This window comes from Setaria italica, chromosome VII (genome assembly GCF_000263155.2).
Source record: "Setaria italica strain Yugu1 chromosome VII, Setaria_italica_v2.0, whole genome shotgun sequence".
NCBI lineage: Eukaryota > Viridiplantae > Streptophyta > Magnoliopsida > Poales > Poaceae > Setaria > Setaria italica.
Window position 1 is genome coordinate 28,338,015 of NC_028456.1, and position 25,298 is coordinate 28,363,312.

At 49.5% G+C, this 25,298-nt stretch overlaps 5 protein-coding genes and 1 pseudogene across 6 annotated transcripts; 4 read left to right on the forward strand and 2 right to left on the reverse strand.

Annotated features, from left to right (window-relative positions):
• The first annotated feature begins 336 nt into the window (after positions 1-336).
• On the forward strand, positions 337-4,841 carry LOC101771161 (calcium-dependent protein kinase 13). The gene is made up of 7 exons (XM_004976547.4): positions 337-1,586; positions 2,276-2,419; positions 2,520-2,672; positions 2,794-2,909; positions 3,210-3,377; positions 3,990-4,214; positions 4,538-4,841. Exons 1-7 carry the CDS (start codon positions 845-847, stop codon positions 4,658-4,660), a joined length of 1,671 nt encoding a protein of 556 aa, XP_004976604.1. The 5' UTR covers positions 337-844; the 3' UTR covers positions 4,661-4,841.
• Positions 4,842-5,839: 998 nt separating this feature from the next.
• On the reverse strand, positions 5,840-9,045 carry LOC101771560 (putative pentatricopeptide repeat-containing protein At3g11460, mitochondrial). 2 transcript variants are annotated; one of them, XM_022828249.1, is made up of 2 exons: positions 8,827-9,045; positions 5,840-8,733 (listed from the first exon to the last, which is right to left on the reverse strand). In XM_022828249.1, exons 1-2 carry the CDS (start codon positions 8,977-8,979, stop codon positions 6,325-6,327), a joined length of 2,562 nt encoding a protein of 853 aa, XP_022683984.1. In that variant the 5' UTR covers positions 8,980-9,045; the 3' UTR covers positions 5,840-6,324. The 2 variants fall into 2 exon arrangements, with proteins under 2 accessions (XP_022683984.1, XP_004976605.2); XM_004976548.3 differs by having other exon boundaries at positions 5,840-9,045.
• A 136-nt stretch (positions 9,046-9,181) lies between these two features.
• LOC101772364 lies at positions 9,182-12,076 on the forward strand. The gene is made up of 6 exons (XM_004976550.3): positions 9,182-9,377; positions 9,869-9,929; positions 10,052-10,187; positions 10,334-10,661; positions 10,900-11,028; positions 11,272-12,076. The coding sequence occupies exons 1-6, from the start codon at positions 9,299-9,301 to the stop codon at positions 11,784-11,786; spliced, it is 1,248 nt and encodes a 415-aa protein (XP_004976607.1). The 5' UTR covers positions 9,182-9,298; the 3' UTR covers positions 11,787-12,076.
• Positions 12,056-14,714, reverse strand: LOC101771959 (protein MULTIPLE CHLOROPLAST DIVISION SITE 1). Its single transcript, XM_004976549.4, has 4 exons — positions 14,418-14,714; positions 13,626-13,792; positions 12,677-13,064; positions 12,056-12,484 (listed from the first exon to the last, which is right to left on the reverse strand). The coding sequence occupies exons 1-4, from the start codon at positions 14,628-14,630 to the stop codon at positions 12,302-12,304; spliced, it is 951 nt and encodes a 316-aa protein (XP_004976606.1). The 5' UTR covers positions 14,631-14,714; the 3' UTR covers positions 12,056-12,301.
• Positions 14,715-16,524: 1,810 nt separating this feature from the next.
• LOC101772774 lies at positions 16,525-18,267 on the forward strand (annotated as a pseudogene).
• Positions 18,268-20,656: 2,389 nt separating this feature from the next.
• LOC101773183 (probable L-type lectin-domain containing receptor kinase S.5) lies at positions 20,657-24,265 on the forward strand. The gene has a single exon (XM_022828173.1). The coding sequence runs from the start codon at positions 21,514-21,516 to the stop codon at positions 23,767-23,769; it is 2,256 nt and encodes a 751-aa protein (XP_022683908.1). The 5' UTR covers positions 20,657-21,513; the 3' UTR covers positions 23,770-24,265.
• Positions 24,266-25,298: the final 1,033 nt, after the last annotated feature.

Genomic DNA, 25,298 nt, shown 5'->3' on the forward strand with positions numbered 1-25,298 from the left:
GCCAGCGGTTGGGCGCTTTCCGCGGCTCGCTCGCGAACGGCTGCCTTCCCCATCTCTCTCTCACCTGCCGCGCGGGTCCCCATCCCGAGCCGGACGCCGGAGCCCGGAGCGGCGGAGCCCCACCACACCACCCGCACCCGGCTGGGGCTCAGGTCGAGTTCAGTGTACCTGTCCGCTTCGTCGCCGAGACCGAGGCGGGCGGGGACGGACACAGACGAAGGCCGCTGCCGACCTTCGTCTCACCCGCGCCTCACCTTCCCCCACCGCGCACCCGCAAAAATCCAAAGGCACGCCGCGAATAATTAAGCGCGCACCGGACGCATAGACCCAGCGGCGACTCCCTTTCCCCCGCGGCCGCACGCATCATCGATTGCCCGATCGCTTGCTTGCTTGCTCGCTCGCGCTCGCGCTGCCGCTGGTTGTCGTCGTCGCACGCACTGACCAGTGACTGCCACCCAGCGTCCAATCCGAACCGGGGAGGGGACCAATCCAGACGAGCGTGCGAGCTGCGCCTGCGTGCGCGCGTTCGCTTTCCCCGAAGGAAACGTGAGCCGAGGGAGCGGCAGGAGAGAGAGAGAGAGAGAGAGAGAGAGAGAAGGGAGAAGCCGCCATGAAGCAGCAGGCACCAGCTGCCGCAGCAGCTGCCTCCTACTAGTCCAGGTCCTCGCCGTTAAATCCACGAGCACCCCACAGCCCAGTCTCTCTCCTCCCGCCTCCCCGACCCAACCACAACACCAGATCAGAGATTCCGCCTGCGGCGTTGGCGCTTGTGCTAGCGTTTCCGTGAGCGGGCGACCGCCGGGAGCTTGATGCGCCAGGGGCGGCGGCTCCACCCCGTCGTTTGATGGGCAACGCATGCGGCGGCTCCCTTAGATCCAGGTACCTGCACAGCTTCAAGCACGCCGCGTCGCAGCGCCAGGACTCCGAGTACAGCGCCGGCGCCGCCGCCAACGACTCGCCGAAGAAGCCCTCCCGCCCGGCCACGCCGCCTGCCACCACGGACGCCCACGGGGGCCACGCCTCGGCCCCGCCCGCCGCCGGCATGAGGCGCGGCGGGGCGGGCGCGCCGCCGGACCTCGGCTCCGTGCTCGGCCACCCCACCCCCAACCTCCGCGACCTCTACGCGCTGGGCCGCAAGCTCGGCCAGGGCCAGTTCGGCACCACCTACCTCTGCACCGAGCTCGCCACGGGGGTCGACTACGCCTGCAAGTCCATCTCCAAGCGCAAGCTCATCACCAAGGAGGACATCGACGACGTGCGCCGCGAGATCCAGATCATGCACCACCTCTCCGGCCACAGGAACGTCGTCGCCATCAAGGGCGCGTACGAGGACCAGCTCTACGTCCACATCGTCATGGAGCTCTGCGCCGGCGGCGAGCTCTTCGACCGGATCATACAGCGCGGACACTACAGCGAGCGCAAGGCCGCCGAGCTCACCAGGATCATCGTCGGGGTCGTCGAGGCCTGCCACTCGCTCGGGGTCATGCACAGGGACCTCAAGCCCGAGAACTTCCTGCTCGCCAACAAGGACGATGACCTCTCGCTCAAGGCCATCGATTTCGGGCTCTCTGTCTTCTTCAAGCCTGGTGAGCTGAATCGCAAACTTACTTAAATTATTATGACATGCTGTTTCAGTCAACGATTGAAATTTGTGCACTGGATGTGTTACTAATCACGGTAAAAGTGAAACTGAAGCTTGTACAGTTGTGCTTGCGTTAGCTCTGTTTTACGCACATGCTTGTAGGACATGAAATCCATGATTGTAGGTGAAATTTTTGCGGCAGTAGCTTTCCTGGAGTGAGTTATCGTGCAACTGAAACAGAAAGGATTGACAAGTACTAATCTGTATTGATTGTCATGTAATAACATTAGCTAACGTTGCAATAGTGAGTTTCACAGGACAAATAAGTTCTGAGTTTGATTCGATGGTGTAGATTGGCAGGAAATAAATGCAGCTAGCTACTTGCCTATACTTGCCATTCAAGATAAGTAGTGGCAACATAAATTAATGGGTTAAGCGTCGAAAATGCAAGTTCAGCAACGAGCATTTCATAGCTGAGTGGCAGTTGGATGATTGGATCTGATGGAAGCTGTCATAGTTGACATTTTGTTCTAGTAGTGATGCAATAATTTTGAACATCTTTGGGAAATTTTCTGTACCATGCTGTGTTTTACTTCTACACAGATCCTTTTTTGCTTCATCAATTTACTGTAGCCATTAGTCATGCTCTCTGCATCCTTGACACTTTTCCCTTTTCTTTTACTTTTCTTTCAGGTCAAGTTTTTACCGATGTTGTTGGTAGCCCATATTATGTCGCTCCAGAAGTTTTGTGCAAAAATTATGGACCAGCAGCTGATGTATGGACAGCCGGTGTCATTCTCTACATTCTACTTAGTGGTGTACCCCCGTTTTGGGCAGGTACATATTTGATATTTTTGCCTTCAGTTATTTAGGATGTTTATTGTAATTATCCGTGTTGACCGCAGGCTAACATTTTTTTCCAATGTATACAATGCAGAAACACAGCAAGGAATATTTGATGCCGTATTGAAAGGTGTTATTGATTTTGATTCTGATCCCTGGCCTGTGATTTCTGATAGCGCAAAAGATCTTATTAGGAGAATGCTGAATCCCCGCCCCGCAGAACGCTTAACAGCACATGAAGTTCTATGTTAGTTTCTTTCATCACTTTATACTACTGATGTGTTATGTCTCTGACACCGTAATGCATCCATTCACCTGATGTATTTGCAATTGTTGGATAAAAGGATAACACTTGAACTTGGGGACAGGTCATCCATGGATTCGTGATCATGGAGTAGCTCCTGACCGTCCACTTGATCCAGCTGTCTTATCTCGCATTAAACAATTCTCTGCAATGAATAAGTTGAAGAAAATGGCTTTACGAGTAAGTGCAATCGCATGATTTTTTTATGCATTTTGGTTCGTGCATACAGAAATAGTACCACAATAGTTCATGAACTATTCCTTTAGTTCATGCAATACCGCTCCAATGGTTTTCAATTATCTTTATTGCCTGGCAATCTATGGCTTTTAGGACATCTTTACTGATAGTCACCTAATCCACCAGATTACTTATCTGATTGGATCCATATTACCTAGTATTGATGGGTCGCATTGTGCCGTATTCTAGATTTTTTGCTTGTGCAATGCTGCTTTAATTGACTATATATGTTTATTCTAATAGGTAATAGCTGAGAGCCTCTCAGAGGAGGAAATTGCTGGGTTGAAGGAAATGTTCCAGACCATGGATACGGATAACAGTGGTGCAATTACATATGATGAGCTAAAAGAAGGATTGAGAAAATATGGCTCCACACTAAAGGATACTGAGATTCGTGACCTTATGGATGCAGTAAGTTAATTGAAACCTTTTGGTATGCTTATTTGTATTTTTAGCTTCAACGACCTGGGTCCTGGAATCTAGTGTTGACCTTAAGATCAAACATCCTCCAATAATTCCTTTTGGTTTTGTCATGTATAAGCTGTTAATTGACTTGACAGCATGAAGCTACCTCCTGCCAGCTCATAATACTATATGCGACTTCATCAAGAATCTAATTCCTGGCTACTTAAAATGTAAATCCATTATTGGTTGCAGTTTCAACTTATGTATGACCAGTTTTTATTACATATTTGTGGTTAGGATGCATTGCAGTAGACATCTTGCCTTTTCATTTCTTCCTTTTGTCTGTGACATTGCAAAGCAAGCTTCTGTAAATTTCAGATATTCCACTGAGCAAGGATTACAACTAATATTTCCTCATCTGAAAGCAGCAACAACTTAATGCCTTATGTTATGTGCTACATGACGTGTATGCGTGAAAGTTCCTTTTTAAAAAAAACTTTTGAGTGGACTAGCAACTAAGCATATTTGATTTAAAGGCTTATAAATTGAGTTTCACACTTGGCCGCCTTCTTACACCAAGAATCTTACATGTTTCTTTTGTTTCATTGATTCATTTAGGCTGATATCGACAACAGCGGGACAATTGACTATATAGAATTCATAGCTGCAACATTGCATCTCAATAAGCTGGAGCGTGAGGAACATCTCGTGGCAGCCTTTTCATACTTTGACAAAGATGGTAGTGGCTACATCACAGTGGATGAACTGCAGCAAGCTTGCAAAGAGCATAACATGCCAGATGCTTTTCTTGATGATGTCATTAATGAAGCAGATCAGGACAATGTGAGTCTTATGTTAATTAGGCTACATGAGTAACCTCCAAACTGCATGAGTACATAAATATTATAGCATGGCGTACCTTATTTATTTCTTACTCACTTACCTTCATTAATTAAACCTATAGGATACAACCAATGCAAGTAGTATCAATGGAAACTTGTAATGGAACTGGAACTGAACTCACCAATACGGATAGACATGTTTTACACTATTGCCGACCAATGTAGTTGATTTGATGCTTCATTAATCAATGCTTATGGTTCTGTTAGTAATAATACAAAGTTAATGGCATTGATGTTTAGTCTAACCTTGTTCTGTTTTGCCAGGACGGCCGCATTGACTATGGAGAGTTTGTTGCCATGATGACCAAGGGCAATATGGGAGTCGGTCGAAGAACAATGCGAAACAGCCTGAATATCAGCATGAGGGACGCACCTGGTGCATTCTAGAGACTTGACATGATGTACAGTTTGTGGCTTAGCTTCTTCCTGTGTCTTGCTGCCCTATGAAGCCTTCTGCAATTTTTCAAAATGTTAAGTGTCTGTGTGGATGTGTTTTACTGGGGATTCTGATTCAACTCTTGTGATTGATTCCATGAAATGCATAACAAGATGTCCATGCCAACTCTTATGGTACTGCCCCTTGACTTTGCAAAACGTTAATGTTCATTGAACTACCATGCATGACTCCCTTGATTGATAGGCAGTGATTGGTTGGGTGCATAAGTCCTAATCAGGCTCCTCTTATGCAGTTTACACCTGGTAGGCTGCATAAGCCCACTAGCCAGGCCCAACTTATGCATCGCGCCCCCCTCTTAGCATGGCTAGCTGGAAACGACTTGCTAGCTGGAAATGACAGGGCAGGTCGCATCCGTGAAGCCAGGCTTCGTCCTGCTCCGATTGCGCATCCGCTCACCTTCCAAAATCAATCTGTTGCCCCTCCCTTCTTCCTCGCGTCCGTCGTCCTCCCGAGCTGCCACCTCCCCTCACCAATGGTGTCGTTTGCGGGGCCTACGCCTGCGTCGCATCGAAAGTGGGTCCTCACCGGCGCCCTCTGTGGCCGCGGCCTTGACATCGCACCATCGGCAGCAGCATCGGAGGTTGGCTTCTTCCTATGCTTCTTCGGCTTCTGGAGGGAGGCGGCCTTACCGCCCTTGAAGATGAGACGGGCGACCTTACTTTCTTTCTTGTACGCGTCAGACATGGAGGACAGGGGTGGAGAGACTCGGGCGAGGCGAAGATGAGGATGAAGCAGGTGCGTCGCGCGGTCGATTCAAGTCGAATCGGGGGTCGATTCTCGTTGATGAAGCTTCGTTCTTCCTTTCACCACTTTCTTGCTCATTACATATTAGTAACAGAGAGTATTTGATGCCACGCTCATTATTTTTCCAATTGTGGGGGGTAACGAAAGTTGGGTACTATGATTTGTTAGATCCAAGTTGCTGCCTCAATAGTGACTGATTTAAACCATGACGATGGACTGATGTTGTTTGTTTTTTCCTTCGTTGTTGACCTGACGAGAGGAATGTTTCTTTGAACTTCTTTATGAATCAAATTAAAGTGAAAAAGAAATTGCAGCCGATGGTGAGAATGATGAGAGGAGGAAAGTAACAGCTGATAGTAAAGATGGAGAAGGAAAGAAATGGGATGATAAGTTCACCTTCAACCAATACAAGATTTGCATATCACACTATGCACCCAACCAAATACGAGCACAGCAAATCAGGCTATCTTTAGCCACCCAACTAAACACGAGCAATTTACATTGGTTTAGCCTGTTCAGAATCGACTTAGGTTACAGTTAACCTGGATAGAAACTAGTGCAACCTACCAATCACTACCATAACATCAATGCTTGGATCCACCGTGTGTGTCATATGCCCATATCTCAATATCATTTGTTGTTCCACTTGGAGGAACATGTATTATTTTCATGGGGTCCGCCTTTATCTAATCTACTGTTTAAACTGGACGAACCTGTACTGTTTAGGCTGGATGAATCTTTTGTAGAATAGAAATGATAATGAAATGTCTAGATATACTATTGTTCTCCTCAACCAATATGCTGGGCCAGAAAAGAACTACACACGAATCAGTGGTCACCGGTAACAGTCTCACCAGTAGTCCCCGCAAGAGCAGGAACCACCTTTGAAGTGGTGGAATCGCACGGCATCGCGAATCACAAATTCCCGGTCAGTCACTGATGATATCAATTTGATCACCGTGTGGCAGTCGCTGCAAATCCGCAGGTTCTTCATAATGTGGATCGGCATCCAGTCAGGCAAGGTCATGAGCCCGAATGCCACACATAACTTCTCGCTGTGGTGAATCTCGGAGCGCGGAGACTCAGTCCTCACGTACCCGAGGGATGCAATCTTCCCCATGAGCTCATCCAGCTTGTTCCTGATCGCAATCACCTGTGGATGGCTCACATCATCTGCTTTAAAAGTGTGAACCTTGTTGCCAACCTCCATCCAGCTGTAGCCCGGGTTTTTCTTGATCCCCTTGTCCCTCATCAGCTTCCTCACTTGCGCAGAATCATCTGATTTCCCGGCATCAGCATAGATCTTGGCCATAAGCATGTAGCTCCCAGAATCGGGTGAGTCCAGCTCAAACAAGTGTTTTGCAGCAAGTTCAGCGAGCTCGTTGTTCCCGTGTATCTTGCAGGCGCTAAGAAGAGCTCCCCAAACCTCAGCGGTTGGTTTCATGGGCATCTTATCAATGAGATCCTTGGCTTCTGTCAGGTGCCCTGCACGGCCAAGTAGATCTACCATGCATGAGAAATGCTCCAGCCCTGGTGATATGTTGTGGACCCTCTTCATCATATCAAAATAAGATTTACCCTCCTGCACGAGTCCGGAGTGGCTACAGCCTGACAGAACTGCAACATAGCTTATGTAGTCTGGCTTTGCACCACTTTTCAGCAAGTCATCAAAGATCTCTATGGCTTGCTTTCCCATGCCGTGCTGTGAATAACCAGTGACCATGGCATTCCAAGATACAATATCCTTAACATTCAGGAAGTCAAATACTTTTCGAGCTTCCAATATCCTTCCGCACTTGGAATACATTGTAATAACCGCATTCGCAACAGATGTGTCTAAGATGAGACCAACCTTTACAGTGCCACCAATTATCTGATCTCCAAGTTTGTTTGCACCTAAATCTGCACAGCCTTTGAACAATGTGACATAGGTAACCCAGTCAGGTCTGACATCCTTCTCACATAGCATAGCACTATACATCTTGAGGCCATCTTCCTCAGCTCCATGTTGTATATATGCACCCAACATAGCATTCCATGTAATGACATTTTTTGTGGACATGCCATCAAAGAACTCACGAGCTTTCGTGATGTTCCCTACTTGAGCATAGGCAGTAATCATGCTTGTCCATGATACAATGTCCCTTTCGTTCATAAATCTGAATATACATTCAGCACTTTGGAGATTGCCACACTTTGCATACATAGAGATGAGAGAATTGGAGACCACGACAGCTTGGATCTGCCCACTTCTCAGACAAAGTGAATGCAGTTGCCTCCCAAGGCACAAATCCATCCTGCTGCAGCAGCCACTTATAAGAGTTGCCAGTGCAAATTGATCAAGTGTCATCAACTCAGCTCTCATCTGGTTGAACAACTCAACAGATTCAGTAAAACACCCATACTGCAAGAATCCAGAAATCAGAACTGTCCATGCCACGTTGTTACGGTCACGTAAAGAGTTGAACACCCCCTTAGCTTCCTTGAAACAGCCACTTTTTGCATATAGCTCAACAAGAGCACTAGCAACATATGGATCAATGCGGGGTAGGTTCCGAATCACCTGAGCATGGAGTTGTTTACCCCATCCCAAAGAAGACAATCTGGCGCATGCAGTAAGAGAACTAGTGTATGTTGTTGAATCAAGACGTACACCTTTGCTGTACATCTCTACAACCATATCAAGGGCTTCTCTGACTCGGCCACTCTGAGACAATGCTGACACCATCATGTTCCATGAAACAACATCTCGTTCAGGCATGCTATCAAAAAGCTCAAGAGCACAGTCAACACCATATGTCTTGGCATACCCCACCAGCATGCTGTTCCGACAGAAAATAGTGGGGTTTTCTACGCGAACAAACAACCTTGAAGCTATATCCACATCTCCGCATCTCACAAACATGTCGACAAGAGAAGCTGCTACCTCAGTGTCATCCTGGGAATCGAACTTCTGAACCATCCCAAGAAGCTGCAGCGCCAAACCGTGCCATCCAAGGGCACCACAAGACTTCATGGCACAACTGAATGTGAACGCATTTGGCGACGTACCCCCACTTTGGTGCATGGACACAAAGGTTTCCAGAGCAGCCAGGTGCTGTCGGCTCTGAAAGTATCCGTACATGAGCGTGTTCCACGAGGCCACATCTCTGGCGGGCATTCGATCGAACAGCTCCACGGCATCGCTCAGACGGCCGAGCTTGGCGTACCCATTCAGCATGACGTTGTGGGTGATGACGTTGGGGTGGGCGATGTCCGCCTGCAGCAGGCGGCGGGCGTCAGTAAGGGCTCCGCAGGAGAGGTAGGAGTGGAGGAGCGTGTTCTGGAGGAAGACGGCGGACGCGAGGCCCACCGCGACGAGGCGGCCGTGCAGCGCGCGGGCGCCGGACAGCGCGCCGCGCGCACCGCACGAGCGCAGCGCGTCGGCAAACGCCTGCGTGATCGCCATGTGGGAGGCAGCCGCCGGAGGAGGCGGCGGCGGTGGCGGCCATGGGGTCGCCACCATTCAAACGCTTCGCTTCGGCTTCGTCCCTGCAGGCCGCAGACAGCAGCAGAGAGAGAGAAGCCGCCTGGTCCAATTCGGCCCATCGGATGGTCGCGGACTCGCGGCTTGCGGGCACCGGCGCAGGAGGAAATACGCCATCCCAGTCTGGAAGCGTACAGTTTGTGCTAGCGCCTTCTAGTCTGTCTTCTTCCTCTCTGTTACTCGCGCGTCGCCGTCGCCGTCTCCGTCTCCGTCTCCGAACTTCCCACTCGGCAGCGACGAAACCAAAGCCGGAGACCTTTTGATCCAGTGCTAGGGTACAGGGCTTTGGTGCGAGGCCATGGAGGGATCCCTGGAGGCGCGGCCCGGCGTCCTCCTCGTCGGCGCCCCCGGCGTCGGCAAGCGAACCATCCTCTCCCGTGAGATCTCGCCGTCCTCCTTTCTGTATATTTCCATCTCTCGATTTGAATGCGAAACATCGGCCGGAGTCTCTCGATTAGCCGAAATGTTTAGGATCCGAATCAGATGTGCTCGCGTCGTTAGGGAGGAGAAGAAGGAGATCCTCTGGCCCTCTAGTGATTTGAATTTTGAATGGACAAAGTAAAACGGAAATTGATATGGAGTAAATTACCTAGAGATTAGAATACGCATGCTTGCACTCCGTCCGTTTCAAATTGTACTCCAAATGATTTGGAGTGATTGGGAGTAGATTCTCTGGTCCTCTAGTGATTTGGAGTAATGTTCTAGCTGGTAAATTAGAGCTTCTAGTTTCATCCACTACTTTGATAATTGATGGTTCCTCGGGCTCTGGATTTAGAATACGATCTTTTCCAGTAGAGCAAATTCTACTTTTTTATTGGTTGTTGTGCTTCTTATTTCCTGACCATTTTCATTTCACCATGAACTACAGGGCTGCTGGCAGCTGAAATACCTGACTCGCATGACTTATCATCTGGTGTGCTGTGTCAGGGGTATGGGATGGCATCATGAAAAACTATGTTTTTGTGTGCTCAATGACAGAAGTAGAAAGGATGCTTTCTGGTTAGCCTTATGATTCTTTACATGGTTTATTTTGCTACTGATTGGCATGCAGGTGGACAATTGACACAAAGTATTACTCAGCTGATCTTTCCATCTGGACAGCAAATCTTGGTGAAGAATTTTCTCTTGGTTCCCTTCCTCATCTAGATCAGTTGGCAGCTCTTGTTATGGTCTTCGATATGAGTGATGTACGAACTGAACCTATGTTCTCATGCAAACTTTATTGCATTATCCATTTATAGTTTGTTTATATATTTTGAACCTTATAATTTTCAGTGACCATTTTTTTATGCTCAGTGCTGAGGTAGGATAACTGTCTTGAATAATTGTGCAGGAATCATCCTTGCTTACTTTGCAAAGTTGGGCTGCCAATGTTGATATGCAGAGGTTTGAGGTCTTGTTGTGCATTGGAAATAAAGCAGATCTTGTACCTGATCATGGTGCACATGTAGAATATAGGAGGCGTATGCAAAGGCTTGGGGAGTCAAGTTCTGATCCACACCCTGAATATTTGGACTTTGGGATAAATGAAAGTGAGGGTTGCGGCTTGTTATCAGTGGAAGAACCATGCATCGAGATCAGAAACTCTACTTCACAGTGGTGTATTGATCAGAACATAGAGTATATCGAGGCCTGTGCTTCCAATACTGACTTTGATAAATGTAAGTTGTCTCCTGGGCTGCATAAACCTGTAACTATCAAGTTTTTATCTCAAGTTTCTACATCTTCTTTACCATCAAGTTATTATTGTTTTAGTGATCAATCTATTACCATAAGCTAGCATCAAATATTTATATTGTCAATGAATACTTATATTTTTATGGCCTATATCCTATAAGAGTCATGGGTGTTTGACTGTTTGTATATCAATTATCAATTGACATTTATTAAATCTAACAGGTCTATCAGTGGATGGTGATAGCCAAGGCTTAGAGCGACTCTTTGGAGCTCTTTCTGCACATATGTGGCCTGGGATGATTCTGAAATCTGGAAACAGAATAACTGCTCCGTCCTTGGTTGAAAAAGAAGGTAGGTTAAATACCATAAGTGATGATTGTTGATGTGAGCCTAGCTTTCTCTGCACTATTTAAAAACTATAGGATGACATGACATGCTAAGCAGGTTCCTCTATGAAGTAATTTCAGCTGTTAGAATATGCTGACCCTCTTTTACAGAAAAGATGTGCAATCATTGCACAGATATGCTACTTTAGACTTTTCATTTTAGAATGATGTATTATATGTCCCTGATTATTTATTTTCATTCTGACAGAATCTTCGGATGATGAATCCAACTATGATTTTGAGTACGAGGTCCTGTCCCATGGATCTGATGACCAGTGGGAATTCGTCGGTGAGACAAGTACATCCAGAAGCTTTGAGAGATCAAATGAGGCTAATGGTACACAGGAACACACACATCAAGTTGTGAATGCCAGCGCTGATTCTTCAAAACCCAACGCTCTACCGAGTCACGCACCCACAGAAACTGCTGAAGAAAATACTGTAACTCAGAGCAACAAAGCTGGCGATAGTGATCATGTGGATAGGACCACAGCAGATAGTGCCGACGACCATCAAGGTGATGCCCCAGAGGCTAACAACCTGTTTGATGATGAGCATTATGGTCTAGATGACCTGGAGAAGTTAATGTCGGAGATTGGCAACATGAGATCCAACCTAAGGCTCATGCCTGACTTCCAGAGGAGAGAGATGGCTGCAAAGCTAGCCATGAAAATGGCAGCCATGTTTGGTGATGATGATGAAGAGGCATTTGAGGATTTGTAAGGCAACTCATGCAATTCCACCTTATTGCGTATTACCAGACAGGTTGCAAATGATGGAAAAAATGTTTTTGTACAGGCCGATGAGCCTCTGGCCACATAGGGCACTTCTCATGATAATGTCTTTGTTTAGGGGAAAAAATTGTGCCTGTGGGCAAGATGTATTATTATAAACTATATTCCCTCGAGTCCACGGGGGTAACTTCATGACTATGTTATGGTGAAATTGAGGAAAAATCAATGTGGTGATATTTTAGAATCGCAAATAGAAAAAGAGAGAACCTTCCAACTCTACATTTCTAAGCTTGTGAGGATGACAAACAGGTTGCATAGCTTACATCTCAAATTCTTCCGCCAAAAAAAAAAATCTCAATTTACAAGACATCAAGTGGCTTTCCATGTTAACTGCTTACTATGTAAGCCGGTGAGCCCACTGCTCCAAAACATCTATATCTACAGCTAAAAGCTAAAAGCTGAAAACACTATCCAACAAAGCCAAAGAGCTGGAGTACACAGATTTTATTGCCCTTCCAGCCTGTTTGACTGTAAACTTTCATCACAGCTATGTTTACCAGGCTCGATATCTTGGTTCTCTAGCTCTGAGCCAAACTCTGAGCTCTGAAGATTCCCAAATGGTTTGCCAGATAACCTCAGTGGTCTCTCATTATGCTGCATACTCGAATTTGAAGGGAGTTTGGTAACCTGCAAAACGATGCCGAGATTCAAAATCATTATTCTGGAACTGGAAGGCTGGTAATAAACAAAAGTAGATGTGATTGGTTCAATTATAAGACTAGGCTTTGAGATTTACTAATACAATAGATACTATAAATATTTCATCATTTTAAAGCAAACCATGGGTACACTGTTATTGTTTGTGACCAAAGCACTCACATCATTTGAAGCCTCTAGCCTTGCCTGCAAAGCTTCATGCTCAGCCTTAACACGGGATGGGACGCCATCTTTTTGATAAACATTCTGTTTGGCTGTCTCCTCATCTACTTCACTTGAAGCAGCAGCGAAAGGGTGGTTTGCAGGAATCCATCTAACTGTATCCGGGTCAACATGTGGTGGCAGGGAATCACCTTCCCTAAGAAACACAGTTGGCCTTTTCCACTGATATGCACGTGATCTCCTTTTCTGATGCAATTCTTGCTGTTCTTTCGTAAGCCTAACAGGAGCCAACCGGTACTCCTTGCCAAACATTTGTGCAGTAGAAGCATCCTCATCAATCTTGACTAATGGATTATTGAAAGGATCATCGTATGTTCGGAGCTTTGCACTGCAGGAAAGGAGTTACTTCAGTCAGGATTATTGCACGATTCAAAAGAAGTTCTTAGACAACTGCACAGAAGGTTAAAGAGTAAGCATACCAAAGCTTTTCTTTTATTGTTTATATTGTAATTGAACCCTGTAGTTATTTTCTGAAAATGGATTCCCATATCCATGCCAGTAAACAGAGAACAGGTAAAGAGTATGGTGAGGTTTTTGCAAGCCATGACATGGAACAAGTTACTAGGGACACGAAAGGCCAAAGCAACTTCTCACAAGCATAGGCAACATAATGAGACTATTTTAACAGAAAATTATATTAGTATATGATGAGACACGTGACCAACTTAGTCACATGGACAAATTTAAAATACTATCTTAATATTAATAAAAAACAGTGGGGTTTGAGGATTAGGATCATCAAGCATCCATAAAACCGGCAACATATCAATCGTAGATCACTGACTATTTACTTTTCTGTAGCAGCCACGATAATTCAGTACTTGCCCAGTTTTGGTGTATTAAAGACGAAGAGAATGCATAGAACAATTTCAAGGAATCAGCAACATACGTCCCTCGTTGGCCCGATTTTAACTGTCCACGCCTTACTAGATCAGCAACAGAACCTCTATTGTCACGCTCTCGACTTCTTATGATGACTTGTCTTGCAACAGCAGCCAAAACTGCAATGCCAAGACAGAAACCAGCAACAAAATTCGGACCAATGTTTCTCTGGATCTGCATGAAAAGAGAGTATGTGAACGAACTGCACAAACATGGCTGTGGTACAACTCAAGTATGAGCATGGTAAAGCAGACAATACAATTAGTCTTACTCTTTAAAAAAAGAAGGCCAACAGTGAAGGACTAATAAGTTGCCCCGATTGTTTAAAACGGTGGAATGTGGCATGCAGGTGGTTACAAAAAAAAAACAAGGGCTACACAGTTCAATCGATTCATTGATGTGCTTAAGGTCTGTGGCCAAGGGTAGTTACAGTTTGCTGGAGGAGGATCAAGAACAGAGAAACTGGGGATGTCGAACCACAGGTGAATGATGATTGCATTTCATGTTTTGTATTTTAGGTCTTTCTATGCAGCGTGCCATCAGTTCCCTATCATCGCAGTTGCAGCAAAGCAATGTGTAGTGATAAAATTCAACAGATCATCCATTTAAGCTAGCATCAATTTGCCGCCCGGCTGTCCATACCATGGGAAAGACAACTATGTTTTGCGCTTGTCGCGGTTCATCTACTAGGCTAACATCTCCACATCAAAAAAATTACCAGTTCGCACTGACATTAACCAATTCCGCAAAAATGTACATAAATACCCACAGATAAGAAAAGGAAAGGGGCGGCGTTTACCGAAGCAACAGCAGGAGGCACGGAGGCGACGAGCGCCTTCAGATCTCCCACCCTCCTCTCCAGAGCCACCTTCCGCTCCCCGCCCGCAACGCCGCTCGTGTCGCCCGAAGCCGTAGCCCTAATCGCTCGGGGCCACGTCGCCCTCCCGCGGAACGGCCGGGGCGGGAGGAGGAGGCGGAAAGGGAGGGAGATGGCTATGGAGGCGGGCGCCATTGTCGCCCTCGCATGGATGGAGAGGCTAACCAAGGTCAGGACTCACAGGAGGGTTCGCAGCTGAGAAACGGTGGCCATGGCTCGCCGCTCGCGGAGGAGGATTTCACCCGTCACACACGTCGGGCCGCTATGGCGAGCTGGCTCGAAGAAGGCCCATGGGCCTCCATACTCTCGGTTTCTTTTGCTTTTTTTCCCCCTGCTTTAGCTTCTGGCTTCTGCAATCTGCAGGTGACTCCTGCAATCTGCAGGTTACTCCTGCTCGACAACAATTGCAGACTACTGCTCGTAGCTGTGATTTATAGCGATGAAAACGGACGGAACGGGCGGAAAAATCCCTTACTTATATCTCAGTCCATATTTTTGCATCGGGAATAGGAGCGGGAGCGGGACGGAAAGCGGGATAAACGGATATACGAAAACGAATAAATGTGAACGAAAATATAATGGAAACTGGCGGGAACCGGGATCATACACCGGGACGACACGTTCCAAACTGGTTAGCAATTTTGCATGGTCTTCAAGTGCTACTGTGCTACCGCTACTTCAAAATTGGTTCGCTATTTGCTAATTACTAATGCTAATGCTATTCGAACCATAAATAACAGCTAAGTAGCTAGCTACAAGTGCTAGTAGCAGAACCATAACTTGTGTACCTGAAATAGATGTACTGCTGCTGCCTTTGACAGATGCACCAGCTTGGCCTGTTGGGCTCATGGACTAGCGATTGAGAGGTTGAGGAGGGGTCGGAGACTTAATTTATTGGCCTATCCCGTATAAGGTAAAAATGGGTTGAATACGGGATCATCTTGGTTGGAAACGGGATCCCGCAAATACGGGTGGGATACACCCGTCTTTTTTATTTTTTAGTCCTTTTTTGAAAGATTCTCACAAATACACCCCTGGTGGAACCATTTCAAAATCTGGACCCTTAGCTTGGCGCCATCCACGCTGGCACCAAGCTTACACGTCTCGGCGCCAGCCATCCTGGCGCCAAGGTCCATGCCCAGCTACTGATGCGGATGCTGACGTGGCGGGAGCTTGGCGCCACGTGGATCTTGGCGCCAAGCTTGGCGCCATAGGTCTTGGCACCGAACAATTTACCCCATACCTCTTTATATTTCGAACGAAACAATTATAATTATTTTGAGGAGTGTGCAACAAACTACACTGCGGTTCAACTGAGGTCGTGAGTTTCCTATCCCAAAGACCTGAGTTCAAGCTTGGCGTCATGATGGATGGCGCCAAGCCACCGCCATATCGGCATCCGCGTCAGCAGCTGGACATGGACCTTGGCGCCAGGATGGCTGACGTCGAGACGTGTAAGCTTGGCGTCAGCGTGGATAGCGCCAAGCTAAGGGTCCAGATTTTGAAATGGTTCCATCAGGGACGTATTTGTGAGAATCTTTCAAAAAAGGGCTAAAAAACAAAAAAGATGGTGGGATACTCCCTAAGATACTCCCACCCATTTTCTGTCCCGTTAGCGGATCTTACCGTCCCGTTATCATATAACTCAAAATACGGAATAAATATAGAAAAGCCGGCGGACGGAAATGTGATTTTGTCCGTCCGCTTTCATCCCTAGTTGTGAATGATCCGTCAATTTTAGCCATCAAATTATGCTGACACCACCGCGCAAGAATTGAAACTCCAACGTCTTAATTTTGTTTTCGCCATCGAGCAATCCTATCGGTAAGGGCATCTTGGCACGCTATATCGGACGTGCCTTCCTGCCTGCAACTGATGGTGGGCAGTCTCCGAAATGTGAAACTGGAACTAATGTACTCCTAAGTACTGAAGATTTAGTTTGATTTGACACGACGAACACATGGTTGAATATGCTTCGCAGAAAGATTCTTTAGCATTGCAATATCCTATCTTTACTTCACCTGTAGATAGCCAGCCTGCTTGCCTATCGTTTACTTCACAGAATCACAGGAGAAGATGTTTCCTTACGAGCTTGCCGCTGCCACTGGCGTGCTTATCGTCTTCCTCTATGTCGTCAAGAACCGTCGGCGCGGCATGTTGCCGCCGTCGCCCCGTCGCTGCCGTTGCTGGGCCACTTACATCTCATCGGCCGCCTCGCGCACCGCTCCTTGCACGAGCTGCAACTCCGCTACGGCGGCGGTGGCATCCTCTACCTGCAGCTCGGGCGCAGGCGGACGCTGGTCGTGTCCACGGCCGCGGCGGCCACCGACCAGTTCAGGAACCACGACCTCGCCTTCGCCTCCCGCCCGCGCAGCATGAGCGCGGAGAAGCTGATGTAAGGCTGCAGGAACGTGTCGTTCGCGCCGTACGGCGAGAGCTGGCGCCGGGGCAAGAAGGTTGCCGTCGTGCACCTGCTCTCCCCGCGCCGCGTGGAGTCGTTCGCGCCCGTGCGGGCCGCCGAGGTGGCGCGCTCGTCGCGCGGACCCGCCGCGGCGCGGAGGCTGGGGAGGCCGTGGAGCTGAGGAGGCTCCTGTACGGCTACACCAATGCGGTGGTCACCCGCGCGGCGACCGGCGCTGCCGGGGCGACGGCCGAGAGGTTGAAGCAGCTGCTGGGGTACTCCGAGGAGCTGATGCGGGCTTCCAACCGGAGGACCTGCTGCCCGACGTGCCGGCGAGGATTGTGAGGTGGGCGACGGGCCTCGATAAGAAGCTCGACGACATAGCCGAGGCGTGGGACAAGTTCTTATCCAAGATAGTGGCCTCGCACGAGGAGAAGCGGGCCAACGGTGTAGGGGACGAGGACGAGGAGGACTTCTTGGACGTCTTGCTTCGGCTGAGGAGAGAAGGCGCCGACGGGCTCGAGCTAACAGACGATCGCATCAAAGCCACCGTCAAGGTCATCTTCGCAGAAATGCATCTTAAATTACTCAAGAGATGTCTACAAATCTTGTTCTCTTGATCCGTGATCGATTCTTGAGCGTGCAGGACATGATAGTGGGCGCAACTGAAACATCATCACAGACGCTGGAATGGGCCATGGCAGAGGTCGTCGCCAACCCGCGGGTGATGACCAAGCTCCAAGACGAGATCGCGCGAGTAGTCGCCACTGCCGATCAGCCGACCATCGCGGAGGCGGTTCTGAACAAGATGGAGTACCTGAAGGCGGTGTTCAAGGAGGTGCTCCGGCTCCACGCGCCGGCGCCGCTGCTCGTCCCGCACGAATCAACGATCCCAGCCGTCGTGCAGGGCTACGAGATCCCAGCCAAGACCTCGCTCTTCGTCAACGTGTGGGCCATCGGGCGGGACCCCGCGGCGTGGGACGCGCAGTTCCGACCGGAGCGGTTCGTGGGTGGCAGCGGCGGCGGCCCCCCGGTGGACTTCAGAGGGACAGACTACCAGCTCATCCCGTTCGGCGCCGGCCGGAGGATCTGCCCGGGCATCAACTTCGCGCTGCCCATCTTGGAGATCGCGCTCGCCGGCCTCCTGCGCCACTTCGACTGGGAGCTCCCCGCCGGCATGAGCCCGGCGGACCTGGATATGGTCGAGGAGCCGGGGCTGACGACGCCGCGGCGGGTTCCCCTTGTGCTAGTCCCCGAGTGCAGGACGCTCGCTCAGGGTCAGCCAGCACTTCAGTAGGAATTGATGTGCCTCGAACTCCAATCCGGCACTTACCTTGGCTCCATGGAAACCGTGGTTTGTGTACGAACAAGTTTGCGTTGTGGATCAAATTTGTCTGTTTTTATGAGCTGTCATAGATCAAAATTCAACGACACCTGAGCAGAAGAACACGTTTGAGTGCTGCAGACTTGCAGAGTGAAATCGACGTCTCTGGTTGCTCGTCGATGGATCGTCGAGAAAGCACATGGGCCTCTACGCCGTTCCTATGGGCTCGAGGAAGCATGCAGCCCTCAATCAATTTTAGGCTCTCCACAGTATGTTGACAGAGTGATGCTCAAAGAGGAGAGAGAAAATTTGACCATCACTTCTACTACCCTACCACTACATCAGGTGATGCTAACTTTTAGTGATGTTGAGAAAAGGAAGAGCAAGGCACGTACGTGCGCTGGTGCCAATTCATTAAACAAATATTGTTCTACAATACAAGTAGAACCTCAACTATTACTACTTCACCCTATACATTCACGCAACGTTAATTTTACCGTTGCTTCACCCAGACGAAAAGGCTATACACACAAGTGTCGTTTGGTGCACACAAGAATTCAAACAAATTTTTTACTTCTCCATCGTTCAAAAATTTCTTCTCCCTTTGTAGACATGGACAACACCTCTTCGTCTTTCACAAACCCGTTGAATTCGGGCGAGACCCTTGATGGAAAATATTGAATTCTGCAGCCATAAGTTCCAATCAAAAAAGCACATTGTGGCCAGCCTTAGCCGCCGTTTTACTTGACGGGCTGCGGATGATCCATCAATTTTAGCCTCCAAACGTGTTCGCACCGTGAAGTCCTTTGTTGGCACACAAAAGAAACAAAACAGCAAACAATTGGAATGATGGTATAGCGAAATACAATATTTGACTTGGCTATCCACTGATGAGAATATTTCAGGGCACCTAAGTTGATAAAGATTTGTACAAACAAAAAGGATGCGTACATTTCTCTGTCGTAGTGCTTCAGGTTTAAGAAAGGAAGTCAATCTACCATTATCGAACTTTATACGTCTACAGTTTTTTTCTTTAAAAAAACTTCATGTATCTATCAGTATGTGCCCTGACGGTACTCGATAAACAACCTCCCCTGTTGGCTGTTCATAGATAAGAGCAACTCCAAGAATCTTTACAAAATTCTTCCCAACTTTTAGCTGCTAAACTGCCAAACATCCTTGCTAAAACTTGCTAAAGTGCTAAAAGGTGCTAAAACTTGCTAAAAGGTGGGCTGAACAACATATACCACTCATTTATTGCTTGTCTCCCCCCTCCTGCGCACCTTTAATAAGGGTAGATAGATCCTTTTACCGCTCATTAAATGCCTTTTAGCAAGAGTATCCAAACAGCTTTTGCTAAAGTTTAGCAACTAAAGTTTAGCAAGTGGAAGTAAACACCCCCTATGCAGTAGAGTTCTACTAAAAAATTTTTCTCCCCAAAATCATATCATACCACAGTAGATCCACAATAATAAACTCTCCAATACTTCAAAACTGTCCACGTCACCCACCTGTGCGCCGGGCGCCATCTCCTCCCGGAAACCCCTCCCTCGCAATCTGTTCTGCGTCGCTTGCGTAGCGCCGCCGCCCGCCGCCACAACTCTCTCTCCCAGCTTTCCAGTTTTGTGCTGTCTGCTGTGCTCCATCTTTAATTTCGCTCTCGCACCTCCACCACTCGCCTGTGCTTCATGCGCGCTCATGGCAGCTTCACCTAGCGCTCCAGCGTCTTTCTAGGTGTTGCTTGTATGGTTCTCGCGCAAATGGAACAAGGTCCTTGAAGCTTTTTCCGGACACTATTTCCCTCTGAAGTAAAAGGTCGGATTAGAGGTTTTGATACTTGTTCATGGCACCAGTAGGATTAGAGGTTGTCATCTCCATTTCAACATCAGAATCCTCCACGATAGTTTCATCCGTCGAATTTGAGGATGTAACAATGACTGTCAGAAATAGAATGAAGAGAACATTTGAATTTGTAGGCTTGATATTATGCAGATAAAGGCATCAAAGATGCTGGATCAAAGGTAAAGCAAAAGAGAAAAGCAGTGAGTGAATTTGTTCTTTTGGTACTTACAAGCAGGTGGTTCGATAGAAGTTGCTTCCAAGCGGCCAGAATGCCTTGCAGATCACTGATCTTTGACAAAGAAAATAGCAAACATATCTTACTGAATTCCAAAGGATACCTTGCAGGAACTACAAGAATTTGTTGATCAGTATCTCCAGCTACTGAGTCCTGTTAACAATAAGGTAGAAATTGGTTTTAGCACCAAAAGGCAGTGTAGCAATCAACCAGAATAACTTATGCAAAATTCTACAGGCATAGACAAGTAGGGAAAACGTCAATTTTTGTTGCAAGCCTGTTGGAGAAAACAGATTACACATCTCATTCTAAAGACAACCATAAACATGGTTTCAACAGCACTTACATCTCATTCTAAAGCCCGGAGGCGCCGGGAAGGCGTAGGATTACTTCTGCTCCACGCACCAGCCCGATATGCAGAAGTCGGGCATGCATGCCGCCATTCTCCCCTGCCGCGCGGGACGCCGGTGGGGGTGGCTGCGGCGGCTCCAGGCTCCGTCGCCCATCAGCAGCCGGCCGCCGGAGGGATAGCAGCAGCTACAGCAAGTCGACGAGCTCGGCGGCCCGGCTTCCGCAGGAGGAGGAATCTTTGCGACCACGAGGGCATGTTCGCGGGCGGCGACGAGGGCGAGCGCAGCGGGCCGTTGGGAAACCGGTGGCCGCGGCAGGAGACGCCTGCCGCCGCAACTCGCCTCTCCCGCTGCATTGCAAGGCTCCTCGCGTCGTCGCCGCTGCACCCGCCGCACAGGTTGTCTCCTCCCACAAATTGGCGCGCGCAGGCGAAATCAATCGCGGGAACGAAGGAGCGCGCGGGAAAAGAGTGGGCCGAGGGGGCGATTGGGGAAGGGGCGAGGTCACGCAAATCTTCGGGGGGAGAGGACGACGGATTCGGGTCGCCGTATTTTTCCAGCGAGGAAGCGGGAGCTGTTGGAGCGGCATTTTTCGTTTTTTTCTCCCAAAATCAGGGATGTTTTGAGGGGTCTTTTGGAGTTTCTCTAAGCCATTTATCTGTACCACCTCGCCAACATTTCAGAAGAACTCTCCTGATTCATTAAAAAAAACATTTCAGAAGAACTTTGCGTAGTCAAACTCTCTTTCGCGTTGGGTCGCATTGCTGTTAAGTTTCTGATGCACCGAAGTCGTCCCAATATACCCGCGCTCATTCAGTTCACAACGGGGTACAAGTACAACATTTGTCAATGCGCACAGCTACCTGATGATCGGCTGCGAAAGTATGACTTCTCCTACGCGTTTGCCGCAATTTTGTGTCACCTTGACTCCACGAGGCATAACCCAAAACAGTGCTCGAATCCACCTCTTCTTCTACTTCCGCATTGGAGAGATGTCGCCGGAAACATTAGCCATGGCATCCCTGTCGTCCCGTACCGGCACCAGGCGGCGCTTCGCTCTCCTCGCTTCCACAACTCTTGCCTTCCTGATCCTATGCAGCACCTGCAGCTGCTTGCAGTTCAGTTACCCCACCTTCGACGCCGCCAACGAGGCCGATTTCAGCTTCAGCCCCGGCTCAGGGATCGCGAACGGAGCCCTGCAGATCACGCCGACCACCGGAGAAATCAGCCACCGGTCGGGGAGAGTCTGCTACGCGAGGGAGACCCTCAAGCTGTGGAACAGCGAGCGTACGGCGCTCACGTCCTTCAGGACGGAGTTCGTGCTCAACATCCTCCCCCGGAACGGCACCGGAGAAGGTATGGCCTTCATCCTCACGAACAACCCGGAGTTGCCCACCAACAGCAGCGGGCGGTGGCTCGGCATAGTGAACAGCCAGACGGACGGCTCGCCGGCGAACCGGATCGTCGCCGTGGAGTTCGACACGAGGAAGAGCGGCGGCGACGACCTCGACCACAACCACGTCGGCCTCGACGTCAACAGCGTCAGATCCGTCAGCACGTACCCTCTCACCAATCTCTCCATCGCGCTGTCCAGCGGTTCCGACGTGTCGGTCAGCATAGAGTACGACGGCGCCGTGCTGAGCATAGTCGCCGTGCAGGCGTACACCTTCATGTATTCTTGGGCCGGCGATCTGTCGCGGTACCTGACGGATGACATCACCGTGGGTTTCGCAGCGTCCACCGGCAAGTTCACCGAGCTGAATCAGATCAAGTCGTGGAATTTCACCACGCTAGGCGATGATGCCGGCGGTCGGCGTGGACGACGAGAGGCAAGGAAGAAGCTGATATTGCTTCTCGCCTACCTGATCCCGCTCGCCATAGCCGGATCTTTCCTGGCGTTCTGCGTGTGGAGAAGGCTGACGCGGCCGGGAAGGTTGGCCTACCGTAACCTCGAGAAGATGATCGACGCGCGCGGCCCGGTCAGGTTTGGGTTCAGGGAGCTGAAGAACGCGACCGCCAACTTCAGCTCCGACCGCAAGCTCGGCAGAGGCGGCTTCGGAACCGTGTACCTCGGCTACCTGGAGAGGACGGGCATGGAGGTGGCCGTGAAGCGGGTGATGGCGAGCGGCGGCTCCAGCAGAGGGGAGCAGGAGTTCGTGGCGGAGGTGAACTCGATCAGCAAGCTCTCGCACCGCAACCTCGTGAGGCTCATCGGGTGGTGCCACGAGCGGGGCGAGCTGCTGCTCGTCTACGAGTACTTCCCCATGGGCAGCCTGGACAAGCTCCTGTACGCCGACGACGCGAGAGGAAGTGGCTCGCCGGCGCCGGGGCTGACGTGGGAGCGGCGGTACGGGATCATCTGCGGCGTGGCGGCGGCGCTGGAGTACCTGCACCACGGGAGCAGCAGGCGGATCCTGCACCGGGACGTGAAGACCAGCAATGTGATGCTGGACGGCGGGTACGGCGCGCGGCTGGGCGACTTCGGCCTCGCCCGCGTCGTCCAGAGCGAAGGGGCAACGCACCACTCGACGCGGGCGGTGGCGGGTACCCGCGGGTACATGGCGCCCGAGAGCTTCTTCACGGGGCGCGCCGGCCTCGGCACGGACGCGTACGCGTTCGGGGTCTTCGTCTTGGAGGTGGTCAGCGGGAGGCGGCCGAGCAGCCCCGTACCGCAGCACCACTCGTACCTCGACGACAACGACGACCTCGGCGGCGGCGGTCTTGACGACGCCGTGCCGAGCGGCGCCAGGGGAGGGCGGCAGCAGGACGCGTACATCGTGGACTGGGCGTGGAGGCTCTACGGCGAGGGAAGGGCGTGGCGCACCGCCGACGCGGCGCTGGGCGGCGCGTCCGACCCGGAGGGGGTGGAGCGCGCCGTGAGGCTGGCCCTGGCGTGCTGCCACCCGGACCCGAGGGAGAGGCCGTCCATGCGGGCGGCGGTGCAGGTGCTGGCCGGCGGGGTCGAGGCGCCGGAGCCCCCGCTCGTGAAGCCCGCGTTCGTGTGGCCGCCGGACGGCGGCAGGCAGCAGGAGATGGAGATGGCGCGCGTCGGGGTGCTCTTCACGGGGGCACACTCCAGTTTCTGCACCATGACCTCCAGCTCCATTATCTCTGGAAGATGAGAAGCGATATGCCGCGGGCGCTGTTTCCAGCTTCCACCGCGGCCAGCCGGGTCGGAGGTACCCGCTGCCCCGCCGGCCGGACCAGCCTGGTTGACGGAAGTTTGGTTGTGACTTTGCGAGGCCACTGTGGAACGGAACCGGTGGGAACTTTGGTTGCTTAGATCATTTTTGCGGTGCCAGTCGACCACTGAGTTGTACTCCAGTTTTAACGGCCAGGTAACCTTTTGACAAGGGGACCTTTCAGATCATGGTACGATTGGCTTTGTTGGGTGCAGAAGAAGTTTGTAGCTTGTAGCTTTCCGTTCATCAGGGAAACTAGATAAATAGGTGCGTGAACTTGGTGCCACCAGGCCACGTTCGAGTTCCCACCAACTGCTGTGGGCACCACTCAACAGCGAAATTGTCAAACGTATCCTGTTGCTAGGGGTGGCTGACGAGCTAGCTCGTTTGATAAATCAAGTTTGGCTTGGTTCGTTTGAAAGTTCGAGCCAGCTTGTTTGGCTCACGAGCTTGGCATGTTGAACATTAATGTTATGATCAAAGATTACATTTACCAATATATGATAATTTAAGTTTACTAACAATATTTAAAATTTTAATTTATGATGATCTTATGAAAATAAATAACTTAAATCAATAAATTAGGATAAAACAATAAATCAGGATAATATAGATATTTGGAGACTCGAAATAGACTTAATTAGTACTTAGAATTGACTTACAAGTTAAACAACAAGTTTATTTAACCAAATAATAGTAATATAAATATGATGAAAAATATTTCTGGTATTTTCATCTTTATCAAACCTAATGAGCTAATCGAACATCTCATGAGCAGTTCATGAGCTGGCTCGTTAAGAAAACGAGCTGAAATTGAGGCTTGCCTCGGTTTGTTTAAAGGTCGAGCCGAACTGAGCCGAGCCAACCCTGTGAACGAGCTGAGTCACCTCACCAGCCTCGAGCTTTTCTGCCAGCCCTACCTATTACCCTCAATGTCCGAGTCAACATGCCATGGCGTTCCATTGATGATTGACCATTTGATCTAAGCATGTCCGAACGCGTTCCATTGACCTGCCGACTTAACTCAGCATGTGAGCATTTCCTAATCCGAGTAGTACATGTTTCCAAGTGGAATACTACTGGGCAGTCGTTACTGAAGCTGAGTCGCCAGCGTGGAACCCATTTCCGTGACTAATTGCCTCTATCTTATTTACTAATCCGTACCCGTCCAATGATATTGGAGGCTTGGATACCAGAAAGTGCCAGATGGATAAACTTTTGTAATGCAGTAGAACAGCTTAAAGTGAGCAAGAGGACTCGCCAGCTTACTAATGGATCCACCACCAGAGAGGTTAAAGTGAGCAAGAGGACTCCAAAACTTCAAACTTTTTGCAAGAAAAAAAAAGAAAAGGGAAAGGCTTTGACTGTGTGTTAGCTGGTGTGGTGGTGTGACCTCTACGAGTTCGTACCATTCGACACCAGCAAAGCCCAACTCTTTGCATACAAAAACTCGGAGACCAACCCTTATC

Bases quoted from the DNA above. Each gene is read 5' to 3' on its own strand.
- LOC101772364 (XM_004976550.3), top strand. From the start codon at position 9,299: ATGGAGGGATCCCTGGAGGCGCGGCCCGGCGTCCTCCTCGTCGGCGCC. The intron at 9,930-10,051 runs GTATGGGATGGC...ATTGGCATGCAG, and splicing joins TCTGGTGTGCTGTGTCAGGG to GTGGACAATTGACACAAAGT. The intron at 10,188-10,333 runs GTACGAACTGAA...ATAATTGTGCAG, and splicing joins TGGTCTTCGATATGAGTGAT to GAATCATCCTTGCTTACTTT.
- LOC101771161 (XM_004976547.4), top strand. From the start codon at position 845: ATGGGCAACGCATGCGGCGGCTCCCTTAGATCCAGGTACCTGCACAGC. The intron at 2,420-2,519 runs GTACATATTTGA...TATACAATGCAG, and splicing joins TGTACCCCCGTTTTGGGCAG to AAACACAGCAAGGAATATTT. The intron at 4,215-4,537 runs GTGAGTCTTATG...CTGTTTTGCCAG, and splicing joins ATGAAGCAGATCAGGACAAT to GACGGCCGCATTGACTATGG.
- LOC101771560 (XM_004976548.3), bottom strand. From the start codon at position 8,979: ATGGTGGCGACCCCATGGCCGCCACCGCCGCCGCCTCCTCCGGCGGCT.
- LOC101773183 (XM_022828173.1), top strand. From the start codon at position 21,514: ATGATCGGCTGCGAAAGTATGACTTCTCCTACGCGTTTGCCGCAATTT.
- LOC101771959 (XM_004976549.4), bottom strand. From the start codon at position 14,630: ATGGCGCCCGCCTCCATAGCCATCTCCCTCCCTTTCCGCCTCCTCCTC. The intron at 13,793-14,417 runs GTAAACGCCGCC...CTTTTCATGCAG, and splicing joins TGCCTCCTGCTGTTGCTTCG to ATCCAGAGAAACATTGGTCC. The intron at 12,485-12,676 runs GTGAGTGCTTTG...ATCGTTTTGCAG, and splicing joins GGCTAGAGGCTTCAAATGAT to GTTACCAAACTCCCTTCAAA.